This window comes from Callospermophilus lateralis, chromosome 1 (genome assembly GCF_048772815.1).
Source record: "Callospermophilus lateralis isolate mCalLat2 chromosome 1, mCalLat2.hap1, whole genome shotgun sequence".
Lineage (NCBI taxonomy): Eukaryota > Metazoa > Chordata > Mammalia > Rodentia > Sciuridae > Callospermophilus > Callospermophilus lateralis.
In genome coordinates, this window is record NC_135305.1 from 16,217,384 (window position 1) to 16,237,109 (window position 19,726).

A 19,726-nucleotide genomic window follows, 5' to 3' on the forward strand; every position below is an offset into this window, starting at 1 on the left:
ACATGATTAATGAGCTGTGCAGGAGCTTCAAGTGGACGAATACACATGACATTTGGAGTTCTCAGAGAGCGGGAGAGACAAAAAATTATTAAGGAAATAATGACTAAACCAATACTGAGAAAGAAAAGACTGGAGTCATCACACTCCTGTTTTAAAGTTATATGACAAAACTACAGTAACCCAAGCAGTATGATACTGTATGAAGACCGAAACACAAATCAATGGAATAGAACAGAAAGCCCAGATAAATCCTTACACATGTGGTCAGTTGATCTTCAGCAAGGGCACCAGGACACAGTAGGGGAAAGGATAGTCTCCTCGATGAATGATGCTGAGGAAATTGAATTTCCAAATGCAGAAGAAAGAAATTGGACCCTTACTTTGCCTCTGAAAAGGCAAAGCTTGTCAGAGTGGATAAAAAGCAAGATCCAAACAATTGCTTGGCGACAAGACACCCACATTAAATACAGAGGTACAAACTTGGTTGAAAGCATGGAGAAAGGTATGCCATACTAACACTAATCATGAAAAGTTGGAGTGGATTTATTACTATCAGCCAAAAGAGATCTTATAGTAAAGAATATTATCTAGCATAGAGGATCATTTCATAATAACATGGTGGTCACTTTTCATCAAGAAGAAAAAATCTCAGCCAGGCACAGTGGCAAACACCTATAATCCCAGCAGCTTGTGAGGCTGAGGCAGAAGGATTGAAAATTCAAAGCCAGCCTCAGCAACTTAGTGAGACTCTCTGTCTCTAAATAAGAAAAACAACAACAACAAAACAGGGCTGGGGATGTGGCTCAGTGTTTAAGTGCCTCTGGATTCAATCCTTGGTATCATTAAACAAACAAACAAACAAACAAACAAACAAAAAACCCAAAATAAAGACAAAATATTAAATGTTTATTTGCATGAAGCAAAAACAGATAGAATTACACATAAATATAAATCCACAATTAAAATTGGAGATTTCCAATACTCCTCTTTCAATAACTGGTAGGACAAGTATACAGAAAATCACTAAGATAGAAGTGAATTGAATAACACTACCAACTTGAAATAATTGACATATAGAGAACAGGGCAGCTAACAAGAGCACAATATACGTTCTCTCAATCATGGAATTTTTACCAAAATGGAACATATTCTGGGCCACAAAGCTAATCTCAATAAATAGAAAAGATTCAAATTGTACAGACAACCCAATAAAAACTTCATCAAAGAAGACATAGAAATGGAAAAACAAAAGTGGTATGTCCATATAATGGAGTACTACTCAGTAATAAAAATGAACTATTAACCACGCATGGTGGCTCAAGCCTGTAATCCCAGCAGCCCGGGAGCCTGAGTCAGGAGGTCTTGAGTTCAAAGCCAGCCTCAGCAACGGCGAGGTACTTAGCAACTCAATGAGATCCTGGGGATATGGCTCAGTGGTTGAGTGTCCCTGAGTTCAATCCCCAGAACCACCCCCCAAAATAAATATTGAATCAGACAAAAACATTAATTGACTCTCATAAATAATTATGCTAAGTAGAGGAAGCCAGACCAAAGAAAATGAATATATGCTAATCAATTCCGTTGAAATACAAGTTTAGAAAAGGCATACGAATCTGTAGTGACAGAAAACAATCATTGGTTGCCCAGGAATGTGTCAGGTGGGGACATGAGTTGGAAGGATTATAAAGGGGCACCCAGAAACTTTGGGGGTGAGGGCTGTGTTCATTATCTTGATTGTGGTGGTAATGCACAGTTACAGTCCTACATCAAAGCTTATAGAAGTGCATTCTTTAAATATGTGCAGTTTATTGTATGTTAGTTACAACTCAATAAAGGTGTTAAAAACTTCTTCCCCCAGTGTGCTTGACATGTATATTAGCTAGGATTCTCCAGAGAAACAGAGCCTATGACATGTGTGTGGAGAGAGAGATTAAGATTTATTGATTTTAGCCGGGCACAATGATGCACACCTGTAATCCTGGCAGCTCAGGAGGCTAAGGCAGGGGGATCATGAGTTCAAAGCCGGAGCAACTCAGTGACACCCAATCTCATCATAGAATGTAAAAAAGGGCGGGGGATGTGGCTCAGTGGTTAAGACCTCGGGTTCAATCTCCGATATGAAAAAATAAATAAATAAAAAGAGTGACTGATTATAAGGAATTGGCTCACTTGATTGTGGAGGCTGAGAAGCTCATGATCTGCTGTCTGCAGGCTGGAGGACCAGGAGAACCAGGGGTGTTCTGAGGCCTGAGCCGAATCTGAAAGCCTGCAAACCAGGATCTCCAAGAGCAGGATCAGGAGGCAGAGGGGGCGCCACCTCACCTTCTTCTCCCTTTTTGTTCTACTGAGGCCATCAGTGGAGTAGCTGAGATGAGCTGCACGGGGGAAGCCACTTTCTTTACTGGGTCCACCCAGTAAACACAGAAATAGTGTTCAACCAGGTATCTGGGCACCCTGTAGCCCAGTCACCATGTGTTCTTAACAATGGAATTGGCTCTAGCATTTCATACAGAAGGGGCAGTGAAGGGGTGGTTCATGAGGCAGGAGAGAGAAAGCAAGAAGCCCACAGTCATAGTGCCCACCTCATCCCAAGGGTGACACCTTCACGTTGAAGGGCTCTGAGCAGATGGGAGACGTAACTAGGTAAGCCACTGTGAAAGATTTGTCCCCCGTTGGGCTGCAGGGTGATGTCAGTACAAGAGTAGAGGCAGGGGGACGGTTGGGAGACTGGTGGAGCAGTCTTTGTGATTGTCAGTGGCTCCAGCCAGTAGACTGGTGTGGATGGAGTTGAGAGGAAGAATCTAGAAGGTTCCACCTGTTTAATTGCTGGCTACATGGAGCCAGCATGGAAGAAGATTGATGCCATGGGTCGAGGGCACCAGGGGAGGAACTGTGTTTAGAAACGAGGGGACGTATTTCTGCCAACTCAACTGGGGCAGGAAGGAGAGGTTGGGTGGCATGAAGCTGAGGAGCCACATCTCAAGGCTTCTGTGCTCCCCGTGGGGAGGGTAGAGCTGTCTGTTGAGAAGGAGGGAAGAAGTGTGGCGGGCGCGGCGGTTTTGGGGGAGAGTCGGGATCCAAAATGCCTGTTGTGGAGAATGAGAGATCACAGATTGGAGACACAGCCTGAGGTCCCTGTTGAGGTTGACCCTCAGGAAATTATAGTGGCCTAAGTGAGAGTTCTCCATCTGGCCTTGTGGTTCAGCATGGGACACCCAGGTGTGAGGCCGAGAAGGCAGACAGTGGGGTTGATCCAGAATTAAGGTTCTATCAGGGGACTGAGGCAAGGGGACACCTGACAGGTGCTGTGCGGTGAGAGATGCAGTTGAAATGTGATAGCCCCCCCATTAACAAGGACAGAGAGAGAACGGCCCTGGGAGTACTCAGAGCCAGCGGAGCTTCCTCTCCAATCTGTCCACTAGTGGGCGCCACCTTCCTCAGGATCGTCTCAGGAGCTTCCTGATCCTTTCCCAGCCTCTGTCTGGAAGGGGTCCAGACAGCTCCGCCTGCCCGTGACAAGTGAAATGTATTTTGGGGTCTTGAGAAGGCCAAGCTGCTGCAGGACTTACACCTCGGAGACATTCGTGGGATGAGGAGGAAGATCTGCCAAGAGCCTGTTTGCTTAGTCTTGAGATTTCCAAGACGAAAGCCCTTATCTCACTTTCTGACCTGAACTTGGTCACTGCTGACCACCTCTGCTTGCCCCCAGGCTTTTCCTTGATCCTATTGCTCCCAGCCCCAGACTGCCAGGTCGCCCCCCAGTCAGCCCCTGTCTGAGTGGAGGTGCACCTCTGGTTGCTCTTGGGTGGGATCAGGAGCCACACTGTGCTGCGAGAATCATTTTTTCCCTTGGCCGCGGCTTTTCTCCATTTATAGCATGATTCTTCTCTTTCACTTGCACGAATTTTTAGCAGTTATTTTTGACAGATTTGTGTTACTACTTTTATTATTTGTTCCTGGTTCTTGGGTGTTAGGGATGAAAGATTCCATGATAATGCCTTAATCTACCATCTCAACCATGAATTCAAATGCATTCTAATATTTCTTATTGTGGACTTTAAAAAAAAAAAAATTAATTGTGGACTTTTTGACGTCACCCTGATATTTTTTCCATGGGAGTGGTATTGATTTAATCTAGTGGAAAACCAGAATCATATACATTTCAGCATGTTGATAAACTGGTGGTAAAGTTACTAGTTTGTTGCCAGGACGAACCTAACCACCCTTTATTTGCTTCTTCTGACAGTGAAAACCACAGGAATGTGGGTTTCAGGTGCCTTCAGTCACCGCGTGAGCCTCTGTGTTCCCCTGGATGACATTGTGCTCCTTTTTACCAGCAGGGCGGTGTGGGTTAGGCAGCAGTGAGTCAGGCAGCTGGGATGTGGTGTTCCTGCTGCCCCGAGTGGAGTTCCACTCTGGGAGTCACCCGCTGTGCAGGCCTCGGTGCCAGCTAAGGTCTTTTACAAGCTGACTCTGCTGCCTGGTGGCTCCACCTCAGGCCTGTCCCAGGCTCCAGCCATTTGACCCGCCTTTCACATTTGACTGGACTGTGTTTTATATGGATTAAGAATGAAATGAAAATGAGACTTGTATTGACATAGCTGATTAAAACTTTAAAATTCAGTTTTGTCCTCCAAGCCTTTTATATAAGTGTGACTCATTTAAAGTAAATACCTGACACACAATCACAGTAATTCTGTCAGGGATTTTTTTTTTTTTTTTTAACTTTCCCTGTCTCTCAGCACAGAACATCCTCTTTCTGAAGACAGTAGGTTAAAATGCCTCACCCACAATAGTACCATGGATAAAAATGGGCAGCTTTTTCCCCACGGTTTTTCTGTTGGTTTATCACTCAGATCTCCTGAAATCCTGATAGGGAAAGTGATGAGTCTTGATTAAAAAAAAAAAAAAAGCAACACAAACAAACATGCATATGAATGTGTTTTAAAACCCTGAACCATGCTGGAGGTGGGTGGGCACCACGGCTAATCTTCATCTAGTCTCAGCTTTTTCTTTAGTCATTCAGAGAAGGAATCAAAACTGCTCTTCTGCCATCTTTCCGTTTTCTCTGTCACCCCCTCTAGTTTATCTTCCTCAGCTGGGAACCTACAAGGTTCTAATCTCGCCAAGGGGATTGAGTCAGAGAAGATCAGAAGGGGACGCAGTTCCACCACGGTTTCCCATCTACACATCTCTCCAGAACCATCATAGACATCCTTATATCATATGACCTTCTTAACACCAAGGCCTCTATTTTCCCTCTTAAGAGGAGAGATTTGTCCAATGGGGAAAGACCCGTTGGGAAAATCTGGGCAGCACAGCGTAGTGGGGGGAAAAGCCTGGACTTTTGAGAAAAACTAAAATTATAGCTTAAAAAAGAAAGATCTAGAATCAGTACAGCCCCAGGAGCCAGGCCTGGGAGTTCCTGATTACAGGCAAGCAGTTGTTCACAGTGGCCCAGGAAATGGTCAGAAACGAAGGGGCCACCTTCATCTTCTAGTCTCTAATCTTGGGTTTCCTTCTAATTTCTGGTTTTCTGTTTTTACAGTATTCTAAACATGGTACAGCATTTGATGGTTTAGTTTGGGAGATATTTGAATTGCTGCTGGTCGCTCCCTGGATTTGGGGGCGGGGAGCGTGTGCTTCATACTAACCGTGACCAGTTAAGCTACCTTCTAGCAGAAGATAAATTTCATAGAGAAGGAGACTAGGGGTGAACAGGCACAGAAAACCTGTCTATTATTCACAGTCTTAGTTTTTGATATAGAAAAGACCTAGAAATGAGTTGTGTCTTCTCTAAAGCCTGGTAGCCCTGTTCCCCAAACTGAAACCCTTGCTGGATGGCAGAATGCCCCAGGAGCATGCTAAGCTTTAATGAGAAAATAATTCTCCCGAAAGTTGATCCTGCAAGCCCAAGTTTATAAGTTTGCTGTTGTCACTTTATAATAAGTACTGAATGTTAGTCTTCATGTCCTTTTGAATTTCTTCCAGAGATATGAAGACTATGGGATGACTCCCCCTTCTGGCCCTTTGCCAAGGTAAGGTTTCAGAACAGAATGTATTATGACTTTGTTTTGTAGGCTGCTCTTTTTAAACTCTGTAAACCCATGTCTTTTAACTAATATGAGCAGAGATGTAAAAGTGATTTATATGTTCCCTTGATCTAACCAGAAGAGGAGGGGGGAAAGTTAGGATTTAAGTTCTGCTTCCAGTAATGACGGGCTAGAGAGTTTGAACCAGTCCTTCTGCTGGGAACACCTGGAAAAGCTAGATAAGATATTAATTGTTTTTTAAACTCCAAGGGCTAACAGAGCTATGCAGCAGTGTGGGACCAAGATCTGGGAACCCAGAGAAGTGAGCCCTGCTTTGGGGTCACTTTTCTCCCAGTGGCATCTGCTGACTCCAGAAGAGGCAGCTGAGATGCTGAGAAAGTGGATGAAGCTCTAAGAGACTGTGTATAGGCCTGGGGGGCTGGGGGGGGGGGAGGAGAGGACCTTGATAAACACCCAAGGTTTTGAGTTCTAATCCTTAGGCCCTGGGAGAAAGGGTGGGTCATAGGCAGATTGGTCCCTTCAGAGATTGATGTTCAGCTTTGAATTTTAATGAGGGATTTCTCTCTGGCAGAACACATGTGAGTGCCCCCCTCAGAATGGTTAATACACTCCAGGCCTTATACTATTTCTACAGTACATGTCACCCAGGGACACGCACACAACCAGGCATATGAGAAGAAAAGAAAACACAGTTGAAAATAAAATCAGGAGCAATAGACAAAAGCAGAACCACAGGGGATCCAGATATTGGAGCTGTCAAACATAGATTTTACAATTATACTTAATATGCTTAATATGGAGTTCAGTTTTATTGTCTGGGAAGATATATAAAAGTACCACTTTGTGTTAGACTATTGTTAAGTCAATAATTCTGGTGTAATTTTTAGGTTAACTAAAACAGTGCGAAAAATGCTTAAATATAATAAGAAGAAAGAAAACAATTTTAAAATAACCCAAAAGAAGATAATAAATAGGAGAAAAAAGAACATGAAATTGGCAGAACTTACAGCAAGCCAATATAAGATGGTAGAGATCTATATTCAAGGGTGTGTGTGTGTGTGTGTGTGTGTGTGTGTGGTTTCACTAAATGATAATGGCTATATATTCTAATTAAAAGACCAATATCATTATATTGGATTTTAAAAAGGGGTATTTGACTTATGAAAGACATGTCAAAAATATAAAGATATGGAAAGGATATAGAAGATTTGAACATGATTAATCAGTTTTAGCTAATTGATATACATAAAACATGGAATGTTAAATACTGCACAACACACCATTTTTTTTAGGGGTGGGTAGTACTGGGGATTGAACCCAGGGCCTCCCACATTCTTGGTAAGTGCTCTACCTCTGAGCTATATCCCCAGACGTTTGTATTTTGTTTTGAAATAAGGCTTTGTTTAATTGCTGAGGCTGGCCTCAAACTTGTGATCCTCCTGCCTTAGATTTCTGAGTAGCCAGGATTTTAGGCATGTGCCTCCATGCCCAGCATACCTCTTTAAAACACATTTTGTTTTTAAGAGCTGGGAGACATATAGCTCATTGGCATAGCACTTGCCTAACATGTGTGGTCCTGCATTCAATCCTCAGTACAACATACACACAAAAATAATGAAAAATTTACTATATTTTGGGCCATAACCAATCTTAAATTTCAAAAAAATTAAATAAAAATATATTTGTTCATCCTAGTAAAATTAAGAAATAATAATAAAAGATAATTAGAAAACCCTTGTACATTTAAAAATTATTCAGTACTCTGCTAAATAACATATAATATACTTATAAATCACAATAGAAATTTTAAAACATTCTAAAATGAATAGTAAAGTACGATATATCAAAAGTTGTAGGATCATCTATGGTAATGTTTGGGGGAAGGAATTGTTACCCTTAACACATGTATTTGGAAGGAAAAAATAGCTGTAAATCAGCAATCTAACTACACATCTCAAGAAGTTAACAAAGAATATCCAATTGAAGGAAGGAAATAATATGGACTGTAAAATAGAAAACAAATCTCCTGGCAAACTTGATAAAGTAATCTGTGTAACAAATCATCAATAGGAATGAAAAAGACATATTAACATAATCTTAAAAGATTTTATAAACACATTTTTGTTAATAAATTTGAAATGGAAAAATTTCTAGAAAGAGGAAATCTGAATCATCATATAATTATTAAAAAATGGAAATCATAATTAAAATTCTTCCCATAAAGGAAACTCCAGGTCCAGATGGTTGCAGCAGTGAACTCTGCCAAACATGATGGAGGGAAAGGCCAATGTTGTACAAACTAATAAAAAGTAGAAAAAGAAAGACTACCCTCAAGTCACTTAATGAGACCAGGGTCATTGGACCTCAAGGACAAGGACATAAGAACAAGGTCATTGCAAGACTGGAAACGTTAAGGGCCAGTTTCACTCTTGAATATAGACATGAAAGACCATGAAACCAAATACTAGCAAACACATCGAGCAACATGTACAGAAGAATATCATTTACAGCCAAATTGGAGTTATTCCAGCAATGTGAAGGTGATTTAGCATTTTAAAAAAATCAAGCAATGTAACACATTGCTTTAAAGGGAACTAAGGAGAAAAATCTCATGTCGGTAGCTGCAGATAAAATGCAGTTGTTTTTTTTTAAAGCCAGTTTTATGTTAGTATGTTCTTGATGAAGTAGTAAAAATTAATTTTATTCAAAGTAGGCCCTTGAGTCTTTCATAGTCTGTGTGCAAAAGTGGAGGTACTGACTGGACAAACAAGGCCCTTGTGCTGAATATGGGATCTTGGAGGAGAGCACTTGCTCTGCTGTTTGCGCCTGAATGGAACCAACTGCCTCCTCGCTTTCTATTTAAACAACTGATGAACATCATGTTCAGACTTGGGAGTTTATCACTGTGTTGAACATGAATGAAATGAACTTCTTACTTCAAGAAAAACAACTGACAGTCTTTTTGTCAATGATAAAATTGAGCTTTCAAGTGAAAATTAGACTAGAACCTTTTGTCTGCCATGTGGAACTTGGGAGCATCCTAGCACTCTTCTGGATGAGCGTGGTGGTGCCAGTGAAGCAGGGGAATTTTTGATACTGTAGAATTAGGCATGTGAGTGTCCATAATGTCTTTGTAATTCAGTGAACTAGTATTCTCCAAATGGTAAATGCATGGGTTGAAGATCCACTCAAAGTCAAGACAGAGCCATCTGATATTGTTTCAGATCCTGCAATGCAACTAATCCTTAAGGAATTACCACTTAAGTTTTGGTGTGGTCTCAAGAAGAATATCTGAAGTATTATTTAAGTACTTTCTAAAAAGGCTATTAAAATACTCTTCTAAGAAATATTTTGCGAGGGCAGATTTGCTTTCTAAAATAACATGCGTCAACTGATTGTAAAATATTTGAGAATCCAGATGTCCCATGTTAAGAGAGTCTGAATAAAATAAGAGTGCCACTCTTTTCACTACTCTGACGGGGAGGGATTGGAGAATATAATTAAATTCATAAAATTGTTATGCTAGCATGTAATAGGTTTGTAGTTTTTGTAAATGAGTTTTTAAAATATTGAAACATTTTCTTAGTTTTAATTTCTAATAATACCATCAGTGTGGGTAGATGTAATCATATAAACAGAAACTCTTGGGAGTTCCTCAATACTTTTTATGAGTTTAAAGACATCCAGAGAACAAAATAGACCAAATTGCCTTAGAACATGGGTTTTTGCCCTCAATAGACACACCTATGGAGTGTTTTCAAAGCCCTTGTCTTGGTTACACCGCGTCTGGGGTGCAGCGTGGGCACCAGGATTTGGTCTCCCCCAGCGATGCTGATGGGTACCCACGGCTGAGGACCACAGCTTTATTGGAAATCTGTGCCTTTCTTTGGTCTGGAAACTAAAACATCCCTTCTTTTTCTTTAAATAGAAGAAATATATATATATCCAATTACCCAGCATAAACTGGTGAACATCAGCTTAGTACTGAGAGAGGGCCGTGGAATAATAAAATCCACATCAGGGAGCGGTTTCCGCCTCCCACCTTCCAGGAGCTGGAGGAGGATAAGCAAGTAGACAGAGGAGTCTGCATTTTCTGCAGGGTGGGGTGGGCCTAGGGAGAGGCCAGCTCGGGAAACGTAGTCCTGATGCCTGTGCTTTGCCTTCAGACCGGGTTTTGGCCCTGGGTTGCTGCCGTCTTCAGAGCTGGCACCCCCTGAGCCCCAGCAGCCACAGTCGTCAGCGGAAGCTCCATTTGCTGCCCGAGGGATCTATTCAGAAGAGATGCCATCGGTGGCCCGGCCCCGGCCTGTTGGGGGCACCACAGGTAATGTGGCGATTGAGCTTACATTTCTGGGGGAATTACTTTAGGAATAAATTTAAAGGCTATAGCTAGGCTTCCCAGAGGGTCAGCGTCTTGGTGTTGAGTAGTCTCTTCTCTGGCCAGAGCTCCTTTCTCTCAGGTTCTGGTAGAGATGAGGACAGGGGAGGGGAAGGGCCATGGCAGAGCCCCCCAAGGCTGAATCAGCCGAGTCACAGTGAAACTGCGGCACACACCCTCCAGGAAGGCACGGCTAAATTCTCCAGTGAACGGGAGGTCTGTGGCAGCCCTAGGACGGCATCAAACTGAGTTTAAAAGAAGGGGCATTTGTGCCTTGTAATGAACCACCCTCAGAGTTGCTGGACAGTGGCTAGAGGGAGATTTCGTTTTATTGGGTCACTTTTGGAGAGCAGACAGCCACTGTTTTCTCCTCAAGTCTCCCTGCCCTTGGCTTTCCCCTTCTGCCTTTTTAAGTACAGGTTGAGTGTCCCTTATCCAAAATACTTGGAACCAGAAGTGTTTCTGTGTGTGTGCATGTGCGTGTGTTTTAATAATTTAATAGACTTTACTAGTTGAATATCCTTGGTCAGAAAATCCCCAATCCAAAATGCTCCCAAATCAGAAACTGCTTGAATGTCATGTCAAAGTTTTGGACTTTGGAGCATTTTGGATTTCAGATTAGAATGCAAACCCTGTTATCTCCTTCCCTTTTCTTATTGTCACTTTTGTGACCCTATGACTAAGCCCTCCCTCAGCTGTCTCAGACAAGAGAGAGCACCTGTGGAAGTCGGAGCCACCGTGGCACTGTGTGGACGCCTGTCTGCCCCTCTTTAAGTCCTCGTTTAGAGAGTTCTTCTGATGCCCTTCCTGGGTAACCAGCACCACTTCTACCATCAATCAGTGGTGGAAGTCATGTTTTCTTATTCTACCATTATTGCAATTTAAATCCCTGAAAACAGCATCTGTTTTAACTACCCGATGAAATTAAAATAAAAATCTATGCCAGGATATCTCCACATAGGAAGTTAAGTTTCCAACTTCTGTTCTTAAATGAATATATGCTAAAGTGTTCAATTTCTGGAGATTTTGAAATCAGAGAGAAAATAAATTGTAAAACCTTCTAAAATATATTTATTTCATTGATTTGAGAAGCATTTTGCACAATATGGTTTACTTAGTACAGATTTTTTTTTAAAGACCACAATTGAAATGTGATTAAATTTCCTTTTATGTATTCATTTTTGCTTTTTTAGAAAGAATTATAAGCATCTGTATTTTAATAGACCAACTGTTCTTGGGTTTTATCTGTTTTGAGACATATGTAAATGTTTTCAGAAAGGAGAAGCTTTCTGAATTTTAGTAAAGAAAGAAAGGAATGAAAAATGATTTCTGAATCGATAGACCTCAATAATCACAGTTAGATAAGGAACAAATTTATCTTCAGAAAGTAAGTTAAGAAGAAAATACAGAAAAATACATTTGTCTCAGAGCCTCCTGGGAGTTTTATGTTAATTTTCAAACCCAGATCCCATCCTCAGGTTCAGCAGATGCTTGATATTGGGGAAGAACTTGTTCTGAACTCTGTAAATCCCCCAGTTTTCGAAGACAGCTCTACTTTATGATCAATGTCCCTAACTGGTCCAATAGAAGTATAAGTGGAACACCTGAGAAAACACCTTCAGACCCCTAGGGGGCACCTGCTGGTGGTGGACTGTGTCCAACATGGCTGAGTGGAATTTCCTCATGGCAGTTGGAAGGGTTGCCCCATCAGTTTACCTGTGGTTCAGACTTGTCCCCAAATGACAAATGACCATTCCATTTAATAGAACTTGAACTTCTGAGTGGTTGATACTGTGTAAGCTCTATTTGTGAATGCTGTTCTGTGTTCTAGAACATCTGTAGTATAAGATCTGAGCTCTCCCTATTACTTACACAGCTCTCTATTCTTTGAGAATTTTTTAAGTTCACTATCATCTTACTGTGTTCTATTACAAAACCTCAAAGTCACACTTTTATTTTTTCCATTCATTTCTTCACCCTCCTTTTGGAAGACTGAGGCTTCAATGAGAGGAACCATGATGTGTTAAATAATTTATTTTCTTATTTTCTGAACATACATCATTCTAATGTTATCAAGGAAGTAGTTTAGGGGGCTGGGTTGTGGCTCAGTAGCAGAGCACTTGCCTAGCACGTGTGAGACACTGGGTTCAATCCTCAGCACCACGTAAAAATCAATAAGCAAAATAAAGATTAAAAAAAAAAGAAGAAAGTAGTTTAGGCCAATTCCAAATTTACAATAATTGTGAGATGTTTTTCCATTTTGGTCTTTCAGGATGTTTTTATATCTTGCATTGTGTGCTAGTCCTCAAAACAAATAATGGCTGGGCACAGTGGTCTATGCCTCTAATCTCAGTGACTCAGGAGATTGAGGCAGGAAGATCACAAGCTTGAGGCTGGCTTTGGTTAACCTTGTCTCAAAATAAGAAATAAAAGGGTATATAGTTCAGTGGTAGAGCACGCTTAGGTTCAATTACAGTACCACAAAAAAAAGAAAAGGAAAAAAAAAGTTTCCTGTTATGATATGGGACTTCTCATCCTTTACAGATGCTATGCTTTGTGCTGAGTCTTATTTCTCTTGTGAAATGTTGCATATGTGAGCCTTGCTGCCCAGTATATATACTGAACAAAATTCAGATTTATTAATCGTTTATTAAAAATCTGGGTAGATATAGAAATTTTATGTGTCACTCATTTGAAGAGGGAGTTTTATTCTAACAATTTCTAGTAAGAGATGAAATTGTATTAAAATTTACAATGGGAATATGTTGGGATCTAGTATAATTATCTTTCTGGCTATAAAAATTATCAAACATGTGTATTTCTGAACATATCAAAAATGAAATACTACCTAGGGAAAGTTTGTGGTATATTATAACCAAAAGTCATTTTTTATTATAGAGGATAGCTCCTATAAATTGACAAATGGGCAAGCCACAAAAGACAAATAGGCAAAATATTGAAAGAAAGAATTCATAAGAGAAAGCTGTGTGGGGGCTGGGCTGTAGCTCAGTGGCAAGAGCCCTTGCCTAGCATGTGTGAGATACTGGGTTCAATCCTCAGCACCACATAAATAAATAAAATAAAGGCATGCTGTCCATCTACAAGTATACAAAAAAAAATTAAAGATGTGTATAGACCACATGTAGTGGTGTATACCTACAATCCCAGCTCCTTGGGTTGAGGCAGGACGATTGCAAGTTCAAGGGCAGCCTGGGCAACTTAGCAAGACCCTGCCTCAAATAAAAAGGGTTGAAGTCATAGCTTAGTGGTAGAGCATTTGCCTAGCATGCATGAGGCCTTGGATTCAATTCCAGTAACACACACAGACACACACACACACACACAAAGAAAAAACAGAAAAAGATGCATATGTGTGTGTATATGTGTACCCTATAAAAGAAAACTTGGAAGAGGTTCCAGTTTTGAAAACAGCTTAAGAAATACAGATTAAAACCACAGTGAGGCATAACTACAATCATGAATCATTTTCTGAAGATGGTGGTATGATAAAATTTTGCTGATTAAATAAAATAAAAGATGTAAAGTGCCCCAAATAGTGCTTAGCATATCATACATTTTCAATAAATACTACTTGCCTTTATTATTATTACTATTATGTTATTTCAGTGGTGGTGTAAATCATTAAAACATTTGAAAAGCAGTTTGATAATAGGACTCATGAATCTTTGATTTGGTGGTTTCACTTCTAGAAAGTGAAAGGAAATCCCCCTAAATTCAAAACATTGGATGGAAATTATGTGTGTCAAGATGTTTATCACAGCATTATTCAGACTAGCAAAAAAAGTATTCGCTTTTAGGATTCCCAGTAAGTGCATCACTGAGTAAACTGCACAGCTATTTAAGATGAAAATATAAAAAGCCAGAAAAGAAGTGCTAGCCAAGGTGGCAGGTCCCATAGTCCCAGTACTCAGGAGACTGAGGCCAGAGGATCTCTTGAGACCAGCCTGTTTCCAAAAAAAGAAAAGAAAGAAAAGAGGAATTTAGAAATCACCAGTTGCTGCCTTGCCCACATTTGTGCTTGATAAATTTCATATCTTCCAATCCTTGAAATAAATCTGATTGGGTTTTTCACAGCATTGGAGATGTTGGAAAGCCAGGCCCACAGGAGCGGGCTTGTCAGAGGCTGAGCTGGAATCAGCCCAAACTCTGAGCTCCACGCAGAGTCAGGGGAGAGCCTGTGCTGTATTGTTGAGTGATCAAAGCAGGGAGCAGAATCATGTCTGGATTAAGATGGCAGCCACTGTGTGTGCTTTCCCCCTGCATAGTTGTTTGGACCTTTGGAAACCACTGTGAACACCCGGCTAGATTCACAGCTCCTCACGAGATTTGCTCAGGCGGTGCCTGCTAAGTAGACAGTGCCGATAGTCCAGATAATGTCAGTACCGCTGTGAGTTCTCAGTAAAGGACAGGTGCTCCAGTGGAGTTCATTGCTCCACCAGAGGCCTGGACAATTTTTCCTGACTTTCAATTACCAATATATGTATCCAGATAAAACCATCGGGGAATTCTTTTCTTAAAAGCAGCTGATGAGTTAAGGTCTGATAATTAGATAACATGGGTAGGAGTGGGCTTACAGATGGAGGGACCTTCCCCTCTGTGAACTCTCAGAACCTGAGCATCACGGATGAACTTGATGATCCTGGGAGCATTTGGAAATAAGTATTTCATTTCACAGCACATGAAGATCATGTTCTAGGACCAGGAGTGTGGTTCAGTGGTAGAGCACGTGCCTAGCATTCACGAGGCCCTGGGTTCCATTCTAAATGCTATAAAAAGTGAAGTAAAATAAGATAAAATAAATAAAGATGGCTTTTTTCCTCCTTTAATTTGCAGCGGAGGGATATTTCCAAATACCAAAAGTTGGTGTCCGAGGAAATAGGTTATTTAACATCTGACCATCCGAGCCACACGAGGCTACGGGTTTCCCGTGTATGGGAGTTAGTGCCACAGAGTCAGCTGGTCTACCTCAGTGTCCCTCACAGGCTAGGTGAGGTGTGAGGTGTTGCTTGTGCTATGGCTAAGTTATGGAAACACTGTGAGTAAAAGGGCCTCAACATTCTGAATTCAAACACATTTCCGCCTTTTAAGAAAAAAGCAGCTGGGCTCAGTGGCACACGCCTGTAATCCCAGAGGCTTGGGATGCTGAGGCAGGAGGATCGCAAGTTCAAAGCCAGCCTCAGAAACTTAGAGAGGCCCTGTTTAAAGAATAAAAAGGGCTGGGGAAGTGGCTCAGTGGTTAAGTGCCCCTGGGTTCAATCCCTGGTACCAAATAAAAAAGAAAAAGAAAAAGCATAGGCCCTAAACGATGTAGTGAAACCCTGTCTCAAAATTAAAAGGGCTGGGATATGACTTAGTGGTTAAGTACCTCTGGGTTCAATCCCCAATAACAGGAAAAAAAAAAAAAGGCATATTGGATATTCTGCTCCTTGTGAATCTCAAAGCTATAAGCAACAAGAACCAGGTGTCAACTTCTTTATGGCTCTAGAACCTTTGAGTCAGCATAATTAAAAAATCAGTAGGGCCACCCTGGGTGTCACCCTATAGACAAGAGCAGAAGTGCCCTCTGTAATCCTTCATCCTCAGACCTTTGATGGGTCACCATTAGCCCCTGTATTGAAAGGGAATTAGAGCAGTTCCTGGGCTGTTCTCGTGGGACAAGCCATTTCTGGAGTTGGCGCTGGCACTGTTTGAACCTTGCTCATCGTCCCTGTCCTTAAAGGGGCCAGTGGTCAGAGCGGACGGTATCTTCCTCCGTAACCTTCCTCTCCTATAAATGCTAACCAGCGACTGCACCATGTTCCTCCCAGGCTCCCAGATCCAGCACCTGACGCAGGTGGGCATTGCTAGCAGAATCGGGGCCCAGCCCATGGAAATCCCGCCCAGCAGAGGTGGCCAGTATGGAGGACCGGGCTGGTCTGCATATGGGGAGGAGGAAGCAGGGCGAAGGGAGGCCGTGAGTATTCGGGACTTGGGCCATCAGTTAAAATTCTCACACAATCTTTAAATTTAGCTGCTGCTGCTTGGGGAATCCATTTTCAATCTCCCTCCCTGTTTTCACCTTGCTGTGTGTTTGCCTGTAGCTTGTAGCAAACTCTTTCCCGCTTTTGGAAAGCCTTTTGGAAAGTGTACGTACTTTCTTGAGGCAAACTTCCATGGCTTTAAGTAGCAAGTCTGAACCTGAAGGTTAAATCTGGACGTGGTCTTGGTGTGATCACTGGATGAATTTCCCTGATCTCACCATATGCTTTATGGGGCTTGCTGATGTCATTTCCACCATGCCCCCTGTGCGTAGACAGACGTGAGTGAGCTCAGAGGTAGCAGGGTCTCAAGGCATAGACCTCCCTCAGTGTGGGAACAGCTAATTTCTACAAGTGCCCTTCTCTGTTTTTCTCAAGAATTTTATATCCTCGAGGGATAAATTAATGAAGTTTGAAAATACAAGCCAAACCATCACTTTAGGTTTTATCCTTATCTTTATGCTCCGGCTTTTATTGAATTTCTTAACCTTCCTAACAGCTATGCTAGATCCCAGTCATGGTTAGATGCTTTATGTAGTGAAAGTAAATTCACATTAGAGTATGTTTTTCCCCAAAAGACATTTGTTAAACTTACAATTGTAGGTCTTTGCTTAAAGTTATTGACACATTTTTTTCTTCTGCCTTCATTGTACTCCACGGGGATTCAGGTTTTCCAATCAAATCCAATAATGTTCACTCTGAAGGATTTCTTTATTGCTCTATGGAGGAGTGAAATGTAGAAAGAAATAATTCAGGACTAGGAGGCCACATTTCCCTCGCTTTTAGCATTAAGGTTTTTAGTACACAGATATACCACACTGACCTATACACTAATTTAGTGCATGGATGTGAAGTTTTTTCTTCCACTTGAAAAAATTATGAAGGATATTTTAAAAATGAAAAAAAAAATCACTGAAAAGCATAATTGTTCTTGTCAAATGAATGTCAAATTAATCCGTGTTCTGCAGACATCAGCAGAACAATTGTCTACTTTTGTGTGTATAAGTTAACTTTAAATTGCACTTGAAAAGACATGGAAAGACACTGGGCCTTGGGGCCACATACCTGTAAGACTAGCCACTCAGGAGACTGAGGCAGTAGGATCACAAATTGCAGGCTGGTCTTGGTGACCTAAACCCTATCTCAAAATAAAAAATGAGAAGGGCTTAGGAAATAGCTCAGTGGCACTCCTGGGTTCAATGCCCAGTACCTGAAGATAGATGATGGATGGAGAGATTGGTAGATGATTGCTGATAGATAGGTAGGCGACACAGCTCAGCGGCTGAGTGCTGGCCTAGCATGCCCCATGCCTTGGGTTTGCACCTCAGCACTGCAACAAGACCACAGATTGATAAGACACAAGATGATCTTGGGATCTGGCCCAGGCTCCGTGGTCCCCCCTGAATTCTCAGGTACATGCTCTTGGGACTCCGGACCAGGCTAAGGCAGTGGTTCTTTCCAACCCCTTTGCCCCAGTCTTACCTCCCTCTGCTCTCGAGTGTTGCCCTCTGACCTCTCACCTTCATGGGGTGCTTGCCTGCTCTCCCTTTCCAGCTCCCCAGGTCCCTGCCTGTTGTCCTGTGGTGGCGAGTCCCACACCAACACCCGCTTCACCCACTCACTCCACACCCTGTGCACAGGCGATCAGGCCACAAGGGCCCTGCGGGAGGGCCGAGTGACCCTGGGGGGTGGGCGAGGAAGCCCATGAGCTTTCCCAATGCCAACTTGAACTTGATGTTCCCTTTGGTTGCCGCGTGGGAAGTGCAGTAACGTTTGCCATGTTTTTCAGCCTCACGTTCTTGGACATCAAGATTATTCTTCTTCACCGCTGTTTCAGGTGCCAAGGACTTCGGGCAGGGAGCCCTCAGCTCCTCCCGGGAACCTTCCTCACCGGGGACTGCAAGGCCCTGGGCTGGGTTACCCCACCAGCTCCACGGAAGACCTCCAGCCCAGCCACTCCTCAGCCTCCCTCATCAAAGCGATCCGCGAGGAGCTCCTCCGGCTCTCCCAGAAACAGAGCGCCGTGCAAAACTTCCACAGCTGATGGGCCTCGCCCGCAGGTTGGCCAAGTATCCGCTTCCCGTGGAAGCAAGACCAAAAGGAAATCAACTGAGCGGGTGTTTGTAAGCGGAATGAGCATCTCCTGGGCAAGCTGCCTGAGTGAGGGAGCAAGTGGCAATTTTAGAAGATGCCATCAGTCACACAACACCCGGGATACTTTTCCTAGATTGGCAATTTGGTGGCCACTTGGGGTCAGTTGAAATGTATGTACTTTTGGCCAAAAGCCAGCAGCACTTCACAAAAACAAAACAGAAACCTAAGCTAACAATTTTGTTTAAGTCTCCTTTTTAAAGGCAAAAGATGAAAATGTGTAGATGGTGTCGGGTTGGAAGGAACCCAGCGATTCCAAGGGATTCAGACTGACATGTACGATGTACCTGCTGCTTTGTTTTCTAAGAAGAGATTTGAAGACATTTTATTAACAGCTTGATTTCCCTCTTTTTCTCCATAGGAACTTATTTTAATAGGAATATTAACAACAAAGAGTACTAAGACTGTTGGGAGATTTTAAAAAAAAAAAAAAAAGCTACTAGTGAGAAACCAAATGATAGTTTAAGAGCCTGAAGACTCCAAACGAAGCCATCGCCTGCGTTCTTCCTCCTTTTTTCTGGTGCTACAGCCCCAAGGGCCCCTTCGCCTTTGTGTCTGTGAAATGCAACGTTGGCTTTGCAATGGAAGAATGGGTCGAGGTTTCATTCTGTTCTAGAGGGAAAAAAAAAAAGGAAAGAAAAGCAACTCCCAAGTGGTGGGAGAAAGCTTAATATTTATTTGGTTATTCAAAATACATATCAAAATTTAGATTTACCTTCTTAATTGTATTTGCTGTTTAATAATTGGGCAGGTGCAACTCCTGATGGCATTCCATTTCAGCACATGCCATGGAGGCCAGTCCTACAGAATGAGGCTTTCAGGAAGTCCTAACTGGTAGATCCTTGCACTTTGCTCATGATCTGCTCACAAATTATGTTTGAATGAGAAGTCTTCTGTAAGCAGACATTATTGAAAACAATTCCTAGGACCACCAAATTATTGTGAATCCATCCCTAGTAATTCGGCGTTCCCTGTGTTCAAGACCCGGAAGTGGAACAGAGTCCAATTCAGACCCTGAAGAGTCAAGAAGAGTTTTGAGACCACAAGGGAAAGGAGAGAGTTTCCCCTCATTTCTGATTTTATTGTGTTATTACTTTGTTGAGTGA

The 19,726-nt window shown here is 42.1% G+C and overlaps 1 protein-coding gene across 2 annotated transcripts in view; it reads left to right on the plus strand.

Moving 5' to 3' along the window:
• Window positions 1-19,235, plus strand: part of Kiaa1549 (KIAA1549 ortholog) — a 137,479-nt gene extending 118,244 nt beyond the window's left edge. The window contains exons 17-20 of one of the 2 annotated variants that reach the window (XM_076832779.2): window positions 5,992-6,038; window positions 10,220-10,377; window positions 16,260-16,405; window positions 18,259-19,235. In XM_076832779.2, the coding sequence (XP_076688894.2) occupies window positions 5,992-6,038; window positions 10,220-10,377; window positions 16,260-16,405; window positions 18,259-18,513 (606 nt within the window). In that variant the 3' untranslated portion in view covers window positions 18,514-19,235. The remainder of the gene's footprint in view (window positions 1-5,991; window positions 6,039-10,219; window positions 10,378-16,259; window positions 16,406-18,258) is intronic. The other variant, XM_076832785.2, reaches the window with a different exon arrangement.
• Window positions 19,236-19,726: the final 491 nt, after the last annotated feature.